The following is a 15514-nucleotide window of genomic DNA, read 5'->3' as shown; positions in this document are numbered from 1 at the left end:
CAGTACAAACTAGACTCCAGGCTGCTGCTGACCTTCTACCACTCATCCATTGAGAGCCTGCTGACAAACTGCATCACAGTATGCTACAGCAGATAGTGAGGCTTCAGAGAGTAGTCAAGGCAGCACAGATGATCATCGGCTGCCCTCTCCCCTCCATGATGAACCTTCATTCCTCCCGCTGCCTCAGCAGAGCAACAAAAATGATCAAAGACAGCTTCCCCCTGGTTTTGACCTGTTCAACCTGCTTCCTTCAGGGAAGCGCTACAGGTGCATCAGCACAAAGACTGAAAGACTCAAAAATAGTTTCTTCCCAAAAGCCATAACCACCCTTAACTCACGTGAACACATGCACTAACACAGTCCCACCCGATTCCAAGGACTTCCCTCTATAAACACACTACACAACTATCATCACCACTGTGCAATACAAATTTGTCTATTTGTACTTTTTTTTGGGGGGGGGGGGGGGGAATACTGTTCATATGTATATAGTGCTGCAGAACTGAGCACCTCACCCACCTTTCTTTTCCCACATGTTTGCACTAAGTAGGACATGCCCTGTATCTGATTGTACATGTGTATAGTGACAATTAAAGGCATTCTATTCTATTTTAGAGTCAGCAGTGTGAGGGTATAGAGTATAGATAAAGTATATAGAGTAGATCACTCTTGAAAAGTGTGACATAAGAAACACAGCAGGCTTAATATTAAATACAATGGGTCTTTATTATACATATGCCTCTGTAGAGGCATTAAAAACCACTCGGTGACACCAAACTATCCTGGTGAATGAATGATGTCGTCCAGAAAACTGTTCAATCACATTCAGACACCGAGGCCGGACTCACTCGCAGCACGCTGCTGTCGAACATGATGCCCCCGGGTCAGACAAACAAAAGCAGAACAAATATGGGACAAGTAGAGCGTTACCATGGTTTCCGTTTCTTTAAACCCTTATATTTATGCATAAACATACACGTACACACATGAGCCGACAACAAGCCGGTTCATGAGTTAAAATACTGTGCAAATGTTTAAATACAAACTAAGAACAAGCAGAACCACATACTGTCCAGTTCACACATGAAACTGCAGCACTTTGAGTCCAGCACACGGTTTACAGAGAGCCTCCCCCCACCCCCACTCCAGACGAGGACACGGTAAGGCCAAAAAAAAACCCCCCAACTCTTAATATAACACGAGCGCCACCCGGGGGATCCAGACTGCAGCACTCAGCAACATTTACAAAGTCTGGGTTATATATTCGGGCTAAAATCAAAATAAAAGCATGCAAACACAAAATGTAACAAAAGCTTGATGAGAAAATAACAAAAGTGCTTTGGCTCAGTCAACAACCAGGTTAGCACCACATTTTAAAGGGTATGAAACTCTTCAGCTGCTTCATGCTCTGACTCTGGGACACACGCTTCAAAAGGGCTTTTTAGGGGGATTCGAGTCTCAGTGCGTTTCAAATTAAGTGCTTGAAAATTGATGGGCCTGCAGAGCTGCTCCCATCGCTCTCTCGTGTTATGACCCAGGTCATGATGCTGTGTGTTGTTTGTCGTTCTCTCTGTTGTTTGTGCCGTACGTTCCAGGTGGAGGTGGACAATTGGCTAAGCATGGAATGAGGCTGGCTATAAAATGGGACATGTCAAGACCGGCAGCCCCGCCCACTTCCTACTTCCAAACAAGCTGTGCAATTAGCTCTGTGTCTTGCGTTGTGCTGTGTGACTAAGTTTCTGTGGTGAGAAGAGCTTGGTTGTCTTGTATATATTGTAAATAGACCTTTTCTTGTTGATCTGGTAGCTGTAGGGGTGGGAAGCAATTTTCTTTTAAAACGTTTTCTCCTGTTGATGTTAGGGAGACCGGTAAGAGGCCTGTGTTTTCTTTTGGGTTTCTCATCATAGGCAAGTCAATTCTATTTCATTTCTAGAGTGTTTTGTTTGTTGTTTTGGCCACTCCCACCATGCCGCTTGCTACTTTTTGAGATTAATAAAATATCTGGTTGTTGTGAAACCACAATCCTCTGCCAGCGTTGGTCTTTCCTTGGGAGCAGGTAGCGTGGGCGTTGTTTCCTTTTCTTTTTTTGTTTTGTTTTTTTGTGTGTTGCGCTCCGGTTTCCTTTAGGCCGTGGTGTAGCACTCGTGTTGCCAGGACCTTTAAAGCCCAGTCACACCAGAAAGATGAACAGCTAAATACTTGGGTCTGAGTCTCAGTGACTGTGGCTACAAACTGGATCAGAGGATCTTTCCACACCTCTCTGTGTCATCTGAAAAGTTTCAGCATTTTGTTCTCAACACTGTGCAAGGTTTTATAATCGTTACTAACAGAAGGAGCACCTTGAGGTCAAACTCATCTGAGATTTTTACTAGATGGACCTGTGCTATCAATTTGAAAATCCTGCGTCGCTTCACTCTCAAGTTATCTTTTTCACAAAGGTGGGTCTCCACGCTGCCAGCCTGGCGTGGTGACAGCAATACCCTATCAGCCTTTCAGGGCCGAGGGCCAAATATGGCTCCATTTCCTGAACGGTTGTAATTTTCCGTTTGCCACCTAATCGTTCATCATGTCTCTTTTTTCGCACCATCAGGTTAGTTGAACTTGTATGAGACGGATCAGTCACTAAATACATTTTTATTGGTCAAAGTCCATTAAAGTTGGTTTTCAGTTATGTCAAACATGCTGCTCACAGCTCATTCGGCTCAATAATTAATTCATTACTGGTATTCCTTTAAGGTGATGCCAGCAATTCTACACAGCAACTACTACTATCACTTTTTTCTTATCTAGACAAGCTGTTTTAATCATGAATAACTAAAACCTCCACATGTGAAGTTTTTTCCCCTTTTCTCTGATGTGTAACGCGTCAGGCTGCTCATTATAAATAGATTTTTATTAAATAAGATTTTTTTTTAAACTCAGGTTTAAGTCTCAGCTTTTTAAGGCAGCTGTATTTTTTTTTTTTTTTTTTTAACTACTTCTTAAATGTAAAGAAAACCAAAAATCAGGAGGGGTATTTTTTTAATCTGTTATTTAGCTCTGGTGCTGGTCTGGTTACACATTGCACTGTTATTTGCTGGTGTGACGGGGTCTTTAGGTTGGCACAGAGCTGAGTGTAGTGGAAATATTTATTGTTTTCTCAGTGGAGTAGTGTAGATTGACTTTTCACTCCCCTTTCGGGTGGTGCAGATTGTACGTTAGTAGGAGGTGGTGATGGGACTGTTTCTGTTTGTCAATTTGATTCCCTCTGTGCCCGGCTGAGCCCGACTTTCAGAAAACACAGATTCCTACTCGCACCAAGTGCAAACAAGCAATCAGTACATGAAATGTCCGCTGACTCAGACAAACTGTAGAAAGAAAATGAACAAAGTAAACAGGGTGAAATGGAAAAGTGCCGTACTAGACGTTATTTCAGTTGGGTTTTTTTTCCTCTTCATTGCTCTCCACCGGGGGAGTTTCCTGAGGCGGGTCCTGGGGGGAGTCTTCGCTCTGCCTGGCTTGCTCCTCTGCGGTCGGTGGCTCTGGTTTAGCTGAGGGCTCCTTGGTCGGCGGCGCGGCGGTTTGTGTGCAGTTGATCGGTGCGAGCACTATGGCAGGCTGCAAGGGACAGAAAACAAAAGCCTGCATGAGTCGGCTGAAGGGCGCCAGGCTGAACACTAAATTTAATGACAGGAGCTACAGGAGAGCCGAAGGCAAACAGAACCAAACGCTACACAGGTACAAATTTAACCCCAGCTAAAGAAGCTTTGTGCCCTCAGAGGTATTCGCAGGAATAGAAATGTCCCACTGAGGTTTTTAGCCCCAACAAGCTACACAGAAATAATCTACATCAACATCAGCCCCACTATTGGAGTCAGAGTTTCTCATGTGATCACTACTTTATCATCAATGCAGAAATGAAGCAAGGTTAAGAGAGCAGAGGGAGGTACTACGAAGCAAGTTCATAAAGCCAGGCTTACTTTGTGTTAGCTGGCTCAACGACACCTAAAATCCCAGTCAGGGGTAACAGGTATCTCAACAGTGGTTTTCAGCTTCCTGTGTTAGCTCGGGTTTTCTGCTTCAGGCTCTGAGCACAATAAAGAGCAGGCATCTGATGAAAGTTATTTTACCGATTTAATATTCTTGTTTGTAGTCCTGATAAATGGACTACAAACAAACAGACCGACTTTCTAATCTGTGTTATTTAAGCTGGAATTTCAGCAGGCTTGGCAGAAGATTTAAATAAAATACAAAAACAATTTTCTGCATTAGAAAATAAATGCTAACATATTCCTGCCACTCTTTCAGAGGTTACAGTGAAACACAGCTCTACCATGTATGTAATCACTTTTTTATTCCAGTGCTAATTTTATTCTTTTTATACTGCTGCTGTAACAATAATTTCCCTTGTGGGAACATAAATGTATATATCTGCACATGGCATGTATAAAACCTGCTCCAGCAGAGAATCTCAATCTATCTAGAATCGGTGAAAATGTGGCACTTCCAGCCAGTTTTAAACAGCTTCAGATCAAGAAAGCCACCCCCAGGACACTGAAAACTCTGACTTAAGGCTCGACATAGCTCGCTAAGCCATTAATCTCGCTTCGTAGTACACCCTTCGGGGTGTTTGATGGTAGAATGAAGCCCGGTTTGAAGACCTGCAGTGACATTCACAGACAGCTGAGCCCTCAGCAGCAGACTAGAGCACACCCACAGTTTAAGAAATAAATAAATAAATAAATAAATAAATGGTGGTGAGGAGCAGCGATGGAGGGAAGGAGGGGGACAGTGAAAACAGAAAGAAGCAGTTGGAACAGATGGAATTATTTAAAGGGGTTACTCAACTTGAAATTCTACTTTAGTCTGCATGTTATTTAAACCTAGATATTTTTTTTCTTTTGCAGCTTTTTTTTTAGTCTTTTTTTTTCTTCCGTAGTATGGCAGTCATATCAAACTGGTATTCACCACAAATCCACTTCCAGTCCAGAATTGGGGCAACTCCCTGCGCCACAGCGCTATACTGAGGCTGGTGAGCAGAGTGCAAGGCACCAGGTAGAGTAACGCCGGCTGACCCATCTGCATCACAGCCAGCGCCACAAAGGTTATCAGCAGGCCGATGCCGTAAGCTGACGGGAGAGAGACAAAGACAGAAGTTGCTTTAGCTCCTGCAGGTGTTCTGCAAGCTGGTCCGCTGCTATATTCTTATTTACAGGTCATCCTTGGCCTGCTTCTACCTTACTCACTGAACTACAACCATCAGAAAAGTTACTGAAGTCTTTTGTTCCTAAACTTGTTCCTTGCATCTGTTCCTAAAGCCTGTACCAGATCTGGCAGGAAAAAGAAATCATCTCTTTTTTGCTCTAAAACTGAAGTCCTCAGGAGAGGAAATCTTAAGTGCTGATGTTTTCTATTGGCTAGTCTTAACAATCTGTTATCACATTACAAGCACCACGGTCATTTTTCTCAGGGTAAAACGACGACTTAAACTACAGAGAAGAACTTCCCCTTATCAATGTCATTCCCACCTGAATGAGGCTCATCATAACATCAGCATTTCACAGAGTACAGCCCACATACGTACCGACTGTACAGGCCATGAAGTAGATCCTGTACGATTGTGTTAAAATGTCAAATCTGTGACAGTACACAACCAGCAGACCTAAGAGAAGAAAACCAAAGAGGCATTCAGAACAAAGGGAAAGACTAACAGCAGTGTTTCACACAGCTTTCTTAGCAGACTTCCATTTTTAGTATTTTTTTTAATCCTTTGACAAAATCTGTCATCTGTGACAGACGTACTGGTGGACAAGCCCTTGCTCTTATTTTCAAAGCATGTGAACTGTGTCATCATAAAACATTTGCTTTGCATACCTGGTACTAAGATATCTCCAAAGCCAAGCAGGGAGAAGGGGCGGTCACAAAGAGCCAGGGGGGAGGAGTTTAAACGTGGCACTTTAAGCACCATGGGAAGCTGGAGAAAACACAAAAATTAACATTACCATCAACCACTGAGCCGAGAGGGCGTTTGGAGGACTTAACTGAGGTGTACCACGTAGGCTCACCTTTTCATGTGTGGAGGAGTCAGAGGGACCAGCCGCTACCTCCACCATTATACTTTGCCCACTCTGTGGAGAAAAGGTAAGGAGTAAAAACAAAAACAAAGAACACGGCAGACAACAACTAAACTAAAGAGACGTGTGACAACCTGACATACCTTTGTGAAGGAAGGTGTAATAAATACGAAGAAAACATCATAGACGAACAGGACCGTCATTAGTAAAGTGCAAGCCTGCATCAGGGAGCAAAAGAAATCCGTTTATAACCAAAGTTTCAGACAAAACTTTTATTAAAACAATCAAACACAGTTAAAAACCTTTCAAAAATCGTGTTGTGGTTCAGATCTGTCACCTTAAATGTGGGCAGCCTGACTGTTTTGAGCATGTAGAGACAGAAGGCGATCCCCAGGGCGTCCTGTAACACCCACGCCCACCTGGAAGACACGTAACACCAGTGTTAGTCAACCAGCACCATCACCATATCATGTACATCAAAGGCGTCATTACACACAGACTTTACGCCACCCAACACACACACCCACAAAAATTCTGCCCTCAAACCAAAATTCTTGGATGCTGGAAGAAAGTGTGCAGCACAGCCTGTACGAAACCAACAGCTTCAACACCTTTGATACTTCAGCAAAAGCATATTTCCAAGTGAAAGTGAAATTGTTTTCCCCCAAATATAGCACCTACGGGGTCACTCTGAATTTTAAACCACAAGATTTGGACCTCTGGAGAAGCCCACAATAATAATTCCTTTCTCAAAAAGCTGAAGAAGTCCGAGTGGTGACACTTCTGGATTATGTGATAAGGTATCTACTATGAAATATTTAGTCACAGTTTATGGTTAAGTTAACTTTCTAATGCGAGCCAATTCTCATCTAAGCTGAAAGCTTAGACCCAGACTACTGCTACACATGTCAAGCAATAGTATTCCTTACTCCCATTCACCTCAAGTTTAACTTTGTACCCGACCTCATTTTTCGCCTCTCATGATTATTCCACCTTTAATCGCTACAAGCTGGTGAATTTGACCTTTTCTTCTCTGACTGTGAAGCCCAGCGGCGCCTTGGTCTGTAGCTGTAGAGGAATGAATTAATTTGTTTTTTAAATTTTGTGTTGTGCACTCACTGATCTTCGTTGCGAAACACCATCCAGATGATGCTGACACCGATGCAGAGGGCCGCCAGCAGCAGCATGCGGATCTGCGGCCGCTTGTGCAGGTACGGCAGGTTGTTCTCCGGGATCCTTTTTTCAAAACATGGGTCAGATGTCAGCCACTACACCACAGCACTTTCTCTCACAGAAATACAGTCACTGTTAAGCATGACATGCAACTAAGGAGTGTTTTTATTAACATTATCTGCAGATAATTATGTTAACCATGTATCATTTGGTCTAACAAAAAATAAATAAAAAAATAAAAATGGGTGTACAGAAGAAACAGGAAATAACTGCTGAATCCACATTGCTGAAAAAAAAATATTTTTTAACAAAAGGTTCCTAAACCATATACTCATCATGCTGTGGTAAGTTTGAGCTTGTAAGTATTTTTATGAGCTGTTCCGTTTCCAGGGTGGAGTGATCAAATATATATACACCCTGACTAATATCTGATTGAATGCAAATCATCAAGTTGCACCTCGACCAGACATAGAAAACATACATGAATGGAGAGAAAAACAAACAAACAAATGTAATGCTGTTTAAAGCATCATCACACCTACTAATATGACCTGAGGACTTACCTGCACTTGCAGAAAGGAAGTCTCCTGACGAACGGCCACAGGCAGCTGTACAGGCCAACAGAGGAGGCCAAACAGAAGATCCTGATGACCCAAATAGCTAAACGGTGAAGAAACAGCAGACAGAAGCTGAGCAAACCCGCTTCTTTGGCATCCCTCTTCCTTAAACGCCTGAATAGTGGTATTGCTTTCCCTGTTGTACACTATTGCCATCCGCAGCTTTCAGCAGCTTTTTAATCTGTTTAAAGGGGAAATGTTATCTCAGCCATTGAGCTCTTTATCAGTGCAGCCATTCTTTACACTCAGCAGGGTTTGACTCTGCTGCAGCTTAATGCCGGACAACAGGCAGCTCTGCGAGAGGAAATGATCTCTGAAGAATCTCAGTTTACCCTGGAGCTAAATGGAGAGGTGATTATCTCAATTTATTTAATAAGATTAGTTTAGAAGCTCAGACCTTTTAACCAGAAATCCTGTTTTACTCATTTCGTGTATTTTCTTGTTGCACCTGTGTGTGATGTGCATTTATTTTTTTAATTTCTTCACCCTTCTTTTTTTTATTAACAACCTATTCTACTGTATTGCATTTTAATTTTTACTCATTTAGCTCATTTAATTGATTTTATTTAATTGAGCTCCTTTCTATTATTTGTTTTTTACCTTAAGTAAACACTTGCTTTGTCATATTGTCTTTTTATTTTGTTAGCAAAATATTTATTCTACTTATTTAAGCTAGTTTTTTAAGGAGGAAAGAGGCAACAAGGTTAAAGGCTTAAGACACTGATAGCGAGCCTTCTATCATTATGGACAAAGTGAGACTGCACAACAACAGGATTAACAAGCCAGCGGACTTTATGAGAACTTACTGGGGAGTTCCACCTCAGGAAAAAAAACTACGTCTACGCCTGTTCAGCACCAGTGATTCCTCCTGTGCATTTTTGTCTAATTTTTCAACTCAGCTTTTAAATTTATCAGCAAGAGAACAACAATATAGGAAATAATAACCATATTATTAATTTAAGGACCCCCAAATATCAGTAAATTCCTGAAGGAAGTTTGCCTAAAGTATCAGAAGTGAGATTCAGAAACATGTAAATAAGTTAAAAACAAAAACAGAAAAATGTGAGACAGTTATGTTTGCCTCTAAACTGACCACAACAAGTAGCATGGACCCAGGAGGGGAAAAAGTGCCAGCATTTTACTTGTTTCTATCTGCTGGCTCCACATATAAAACACTGGGACACGACGAACCTCAGCTGTCGAAAACTATGCTGCACAAACGTGTAAATGAGCTGTTATCAAGGATGTACTCAGGATGAGCCTGAGTGTGTTTAAGCACTCAAGTCCAGCTTGTTTGACTAACATAATTAACGTGCTGTGCCCGGGCGCGGTTCAGTTAGACTCAGGCACAGTATGTATGTATCGTATCCCTCCAAAAAAGGAACTGCACTTCCCTCTTTAAAAAAATCACTCTGGAAGGAAAGCGTTCCACCGCTTTCCAAATCAAGTCACAAAATCCAAGAACTCATAAAACTCACCAGGCTCTGCAACATTGTTTTAGTAAATCAGAGAGTGAGTGTGAGAGAGGAGCTGCTGCCAAGATAAATGTAAGCATCCTTTGGCCCAGATCATTAAGCACAGTGTGAGCATTGGGCAGCAGGAGGACAAGTGTCCCTAATCTGAGTAAGCTACTGCATACTGTAGCATACTGTAGGATAAAAAGAATATAAACTTGCTATGTGGTGAGGGGAAATCTGAAGTTTAAATTAGTTTAAAAATTTGACAATAAATGCCTCGTAAGTCCAGGATTTATCCATACATGTGTTTCAGTCAAGAAAAACGAGGAAACCTGTAAGATCCAGTTCAAAGCTGCAGGCTTGAACTAAATCAGCTGCTCTGGAACCATTTTTCTGATTCTGACACACTGTAAAAATAAGCACATCCTAATTGATCACTTTATTTGATTCTAAACTACAAACTATTATTGCAAAAGCACCTTTATGTGGTTTGTTTTTTTTGGCACATTTGGAGGGTTTTTTCAAATATGTTTTGCTCTCTGGTTTTTCTGCACATAGCGAATGCTGGTTTTTTTAAGGTTTTGTCACATCTTTTGCACAACCTCAATCCAGAGAAAATCCCTACTGAGCGACGCCAAGCCACAGTGAATAAGGACAAATTAAAGGCTTTGAGAGGCTAACCGCCCCCAACACACTAATGAATACTGGGCAGAAGGAACTGAAACCACCATCATTTACTGGCCCCATAAAAGTGCTTCTGATCTAACGGTTTCTTCTTATCTTTTAAAGGTTTCCTTCAGCACGACTAGTATAGCAGCGGTTATATTCTGTGTACACTTCGTGTGTATCTGCATCGTACCCAGGTGGTCGTAGAAAAAGTAGAGTAGCACCAGCATGTTGCAGCACATGACGACAAACACACAAATCATGATCGGGGTTACGTCTACGGTCTCCTCCTCTTGCTTCTCGGCACTGTCGTCCCGCTTGTGCTTCATGTACCGTCTGCAGGAGGACAAGCAACAGTGAGTAACTCTATGCACACATTTGCTCTGGGGTTTTGTCCTTCACATTTTAGATTGCAGATTATGGTCCAATGTTTAGTGATTTACCAAAACACATGGGATAAACACATTGCCATCAAAAGTCTATATTTATGGTCATTTGGTCAGCTGGCTGGCATTCACTTCCATCCGGAGTTGAAAACATGCACTCATGATCCCAAATGTTTTTTTCTCTGCGGTGCTGTGCGTCAGCGACCCCATCTCACTCTGCCCTCCTTCACCTCAGAAAACTCCAAAAGAATGGACTCAGATTGGCTTAAGCCAATGAGTCACCCATACTCAAATAAACAGTGCTGCCCTTTATGGAGTCACAGCGGTAAGATGCAGATTGCTTGGTTTGAAAAGAAGAGAAGCACTCATAGTCACCCAAAAGGAAAGTCTTTTGCAATCATGCACTCGTATTTTGTTGCCAGGAAAACTCTGACCAATGTTCTCTGGAGCCTCTCCTGATGAAATATCTCTAATGTAAATTTAGCAGCTGAGACTAAATGCATCGTTTGCACTCGCTGAAGGAATTTCTTTGTTACCCAATACTTGCATCACTGTATTTTTGTATCACTTAATGCAGTTTTGTTCAACCCAGACTAAAATCACTTTTTAACTTTCACTTTTTTCAAAAAGTCTGAATACTCTGGCTGTCATACTGCAGTACAGCTGAAACTCTGACACTGTGGGATTTTCCACTGAATCACTTCCACAGAAGCACTTTTATGGGACCAGTAAACTTACTTCTTGCTGTCTCTGCTGCCGGCCCAGTAGCCCCCAATAGCCACCGTTCCTACTGCCATCAAGAAGATGATCACCATGTTATAGTCTAACACTGGCTCGTTGGGTGCGTACATGGCAACCAGCTGTCCTTTACCAAAGGTCTGTAGAAGTAAGAAACAGCATTAGATCTGCCAGATGTCAACCTTCAAAAATAAATAAAACATGCCAAAGAATAAGGAAGTGCTACTTAATTTATATTAAATGAATCCTAATTTAGCCTACTTCAAAGTAAATTAACTCTGATATTGTGATTATTAAGCCCAATTCAGTGCATAACACTGGACTGAAGTGATGGATTACTACAAGAGTCTCTGTCATGGTGCTCAGTTTTAAATAAACTTCAACATTTTCCACTGCACTGAAAAAAAATCTGTCTTAAAAGGAGCATTTAACCAGTTGCTTCCAGCTGGATAGCGTGCCATGTGCCGTGTATCAAAGCTTAAACCATCTCTAAGTAGTTCCCTGAATATGTAAATCAGTTCACTGTACTCAAATGGACTCTGCAGTCACCAGATCTCAATCCAGCACAGCACCTTTACGATGTGGTACAATAAGAGATTCTCATCGTGGACATGGAGTTAACAATTCTGCAGGAACTGTGTGACACCATCATGTCAATAGGGAGCAAAATCTCTGAGAAATGCTTCCAGCACTTTCTTGAATCTGTACCATGAAGAATTACAGATGAAAGGGAGTTTACCCTGATACAACAAGGTACACATATTAAAGCATCCAGTGACACAAAATTAGAAACGGGATAATAAATCCAGGTGTAGAGCTTCTAAAGTGAGAAGAGAAACATCGGTTTCACTCCGAAGGTAATCAGTAATTTACCTGTCCAGTGGCTGACTTCTCACCTTGCTTATATCCAACATATCAGAGTAGCTGAGCAGTGCCACAGGAATGTCAATCTCTTCATACTGAGTCTTGTTTCCTGCTGGTGGTGTCTGAAGGGAAAAAACAAAATCAAAGTACATTTCTGATTTGTCATGGACCAAAAAACCTGTTTAATTCTGACACAGAATAGCCGTGAAGAGCTATCTCACCAGTCTGTCCTTGCTGACGATGAGCAGGCCCTTGGCACCATTAATCTGGGCCAGGCGAACTTTTTCATAGAAAGTGCAGTTCCCCCTCATCACCATGGGGATGCGGTTCGGGAAGCCTCCCTCTGGGACCTCAGAGGGAGAGCACAGGACCGATGTTGTCAAGTCATAGATCTGGAGACGCGACTGTGAAACAAAAGGTTTAGAAATACTGTCAGAGGTTTAAAAATACAGTAATTAGAGATGTTGGTTGTTTTAATCATTACGTACTGTTTATTATTCTTTAATGGAACAAAGAAGCTTCCTCATTTAGTGTAAAACAGGCAGCCTTGCCATAAAAATCCTTGTACTTCTAAAAGACTATTTTTTTGTTTCTCATTATACACCTATATCCAAAAATAAAACCCTCGTGTGAGTATGACCTAGAAACTGTAATTCTTGTATTTATTTCTTGTTGCATGTATTACTACAGCCTACTATATTCTTATATTCATAAAAGCTCTCCAGTGATTGGATTTGGTTCAGAAAATAGCTGCTCGACTTGAAACAGGCAATAAAAGTGGAGATTACATTTCAGCATCCTGTCTTCCTAAGAAAAGATGTTGTACACTGAGGCTTGGCCTCATTGCACTGTGGCCTTTAAGCAATCTGAATTTTTACAGTGTTTGGTTAACCCCCTTGGTTAGTGACTTACCGCCTTATTGAGATCCTGAGGTAAACGTGCCCACTGGGAGTTGAAGAATATGCAGTAATCCTTTCCTTCGCTCTTGCCCTTGTCACTGAAATGGGCCATGCCATACTCTCCCACCACCTGTCAACATAAAAACAATTCCTGGATCATCCCACATGTCCAAGAAAAAGTTAATTTTTATATCACAGAGTTGAGCTTTAATTCTAGCAGCCCTATAAATGTTGATGTTTTGCTGTCTGCATCAATTTGAGACGGTATAAAAAATTCCCCAAAGCCTTTTTGAAGCTATGATTAAACTATTTGTAACCCTTTTACTTGGTTTTTGTATACTCTTCTACATATAAACGGGGTGCACACAATATGATAAACCCTTGTATGCATAATAAAGCTCAGCAGCACTACAAACTACAGCCTTCAGTGTATAAAACAATCAGGGTTTCTGCAATGTACTTGAAGTTAGATTTAAGGCTTTTAAACACATTTTCTCTAATGTCTCTTCTTTCTTTCTTTCTTTCTTTCTTCCTCCTTCCACATGACAATCTTTAGCCATATGAATAGTTTTTTCACTGAACACAAAACAGAAAAACCTTTTCAAATTTGTTATAGTTTGGCTCACTCAGTTATATTGTTTCTGGCAGTGACATGAAATATTTCACTCTTAAACTCTTTCAGACGCATTGCCATATTTTTACAGCACTACCGCAGTCTAAGTTGTCAGTGGTTAACATCAGATTCACTGTCTCGTAACAACTGTGAAGATAAACCCAGTGTCGGTTTCAGGTGAGGTGAATCGGCACTAATCCTCCTTTATTAATGCTGCATCAAAAGGTGAGTAATGTATGGGTTTCCAGGGCCCACAGAAATCTCCGCAAGCTAACAGACATAGCATCCATGCTAACGTTCCCGGAAAGCCGCAGGGAAATAAAAACCCAAATCCGTGTTTGTTAACCGCAGGCTGCTACCCGGCAAAGACGCACTGAAGGACAGTTTTCGAGGAAACAGACGCAGTCTCTCTCACCTTCTGGATGAGAAAAGCGGCCCAAATCAGTGTTTCGGGGACCCTCATGGTGTCTAGCTTGTTGTTGTCTCCCCCATCGACCGACCAACCAACCAACCGCTTGGCTCGTACCCCCTGCACGAGAGCCCCCACCGCCGTCTCTAACAGGCCGCGCCCATTTCGTTCGGCTAGGCTTTTTAATTGGCTGATATTGTCATGTGCCACTTAACGCGTTGCTGTTTGGATAAAAGCAGACTGCCAAAAACCGATAAAAATAGTAGCGGTCACTGGCATCACGAAAAGGCTAACATGTTTTACAGTTGAACATAATTTTTTTTAAAACTCCAGCAACAAATAAAGGAGGAGTTTTAGAGTTTGGTTAAAAGTTTTTCAATTCATAAACATGAATAAATAAATAAATAAAGGAAACAATTTTTCTTCAACGTAAAAAATGCTAAATTCTTGGCATGTTTAACCCGAAATTTCTAAAAAAAAAAAAAAAAAATTAAATAAAATACAAAAAATACAAAAAAAATAATTGTATGCAGGTAATTAATTCCAATATCTTGGACATAAGTGGAGCGGCTGCTCCTGGCACAGCTTCTGCCCCTGCTGAGCTCATCACTGGACCCACTTCAGTTTGCCTACCAACCTGCTGTGGCACCGGAGTGGATGACTGTCATTCACCTCCTACATCAGTCCCTCTCTCACCTGGAGACCGCTGGGAGCACTGTGAAAATCATGTTCATTGATTTATCCAGTGACTTTAGCACCATTCTTCCCACAGTTCTGAAGGACAAGCTGGAGAACATAGGAGTGGACCATCACCTAGACCATCACATAGATACTGGACTACCTGACCGACCACAGTATGTGATAACTCAGGGCTGTGTGTCGGACAGGGTCGTCTGTAGTACGGGGGCCTCACATGGAACAGTTCTGACTCCATTCCTCTTCACCATCTACACTGCAGACTTCTCCCACAACTCCACCCAGTGCTTCCTACAGAAGTTCTCTGACGACTAAGTAATAGTCGGCTTCATCACTGATGGGGACAGTGTAGTTTGGGACAGAAAGAGACTGAACAGGCTGATCCAAAGGGCCAGCTCTGTTCTAGGATGCCCTCTGGACCCAGTGGAGGTGGTGAGTGACATGATGGCTAAGCTGTCATCCCTATTGAACAACATCTCCCACCCCATGCAGGAGACTCTGACAGCATTGAGCAGTTCCTTCAGTGGCAGGCTGCGGCACCCACGATGTGGGACAAAGAGATTTCACAGGTCTTTCCTCCCTACTGCTGTCATATGGGCTCAAATTGTGGTCATAAATATTTTGTACTTGTAAATCAAATGTGTAATTGTGAACTGAGTTTTGTAACCTTGTAAACCAAAATATGTGAAAATTTTATGTTTGTGCATCTACAGATGAGAATTTGTGTGTGTGTAAAAACAATTTGTGTTTGCAAAAAATATTTACACGAGTTACAAATTTTTTTGTTAAGGTCTGCTTACAGATACAAAGCAAAAAACTATGTGTAAAACTCTGCGCTCAGGTTCCCTGGCTGTGCGTGACTCTCAGCTTACAAGTACAAATTTTGACCCGATTTTTCTTCATTTCAGCTGATTGGTCAATGTCATGTCAATCACAAATTTAG

The 15514-nt window shown here is 41.7% G+C and overlaps 1 protein-coding gene across 2 annotated transcripts; it reads right to left on the bottom strand.

Annotated features, from left to right (window-relative positions):
* Window positions 1-707: 707 nt before the first annotated feature.
* Window positions 708-14034, bottom strand: sppl2 (signal peptide peptidase-like 2). Of its 2 annotated transcripts, none has more exons than XM_005476592.4 (15): window positions 13882-14034; window positions 12867-12983; window positions 12176-12358; window positions 11987-12076; window positions 11091-11230; window positions 10160-10302; window positions 7790-7886; window positions 7173-7289; window positions 6391-6472; window positions 6197-6271; window positions 6045-6107; window positions 5854-5953; window positions 5564-5641; window positions 4948-5108; window positions 708-3597 (listed from the first exon to the last, which is right to left on the bottom strand). In XM_005476592.4, the coding sequence occupies exons 1-15, from the start codon at window positions 13927-13929 to the stop codon at window positions 3412-3414; spliced, it is 1680 nt and encodes a 559-aa protein (XP_005476649.1). In that variant the 5' UTR covers window positions 13930-14034; the 3' UTR covers window positions 708-3411. The 2 variants fall into 2 exon arrangements, 1 of the variants encoding a protein (XP_005476649.1); XR_003214715.1 differs by having other exon boundaries at window positions 3473-3597; window positions 4828-5108.
* Between the last annotated feature and the right edge of the window lie 1480 nt (window positions 14035-15514).

This window comes from Oreochromis niloticus, linkage group LG18, assembly GCF_001858045.2.
Source record: "Oreochromis niloticus isolate F11D_XX linkage group LG18, O_niloticus_UMD_NMBU, whole genome shotgun sequence".
Taxonomy (NCBI): domain Eukaryota; kingdom Metazoa; phylum Chordata; class Actinopteri; order Cichliformes; family Cichlidae; genus Oreochromis; species Oreochromis niloticus.
Note: the sequence above shows the minus strand (reverse complement) of the source record. Positions and strands in the feature narration are given on the sequence as shown.

What these genes read in the sequence shown, in the direction of transcription:
- sppl2 (XM_005476592.4), bottom strand. Translation starts at nt 13,929, where the DNA reads ATGAGGGTCCCCGAAACACTGATTTGGGCCGCTTTTCTCATCCAGAAG. An exon ending in TCAGGCTGCCCACATTTAAG is followed by an intron (nt 6,272 to 6,390) that starts GTGACAGATCTG and finishes TCCCTGATGCAG; the next exon opens with GCTTGCACTTTACTAATGAC. An exon ending in TGGAGATATCTTAGTACCAG is followed by an intron (nt 5,642 to 5,853) that starts GTATGCAAAGCA and finishes TTCTTCTCTTAG; the next exon opens with GTCTGCTGGTTGTGTACTGT.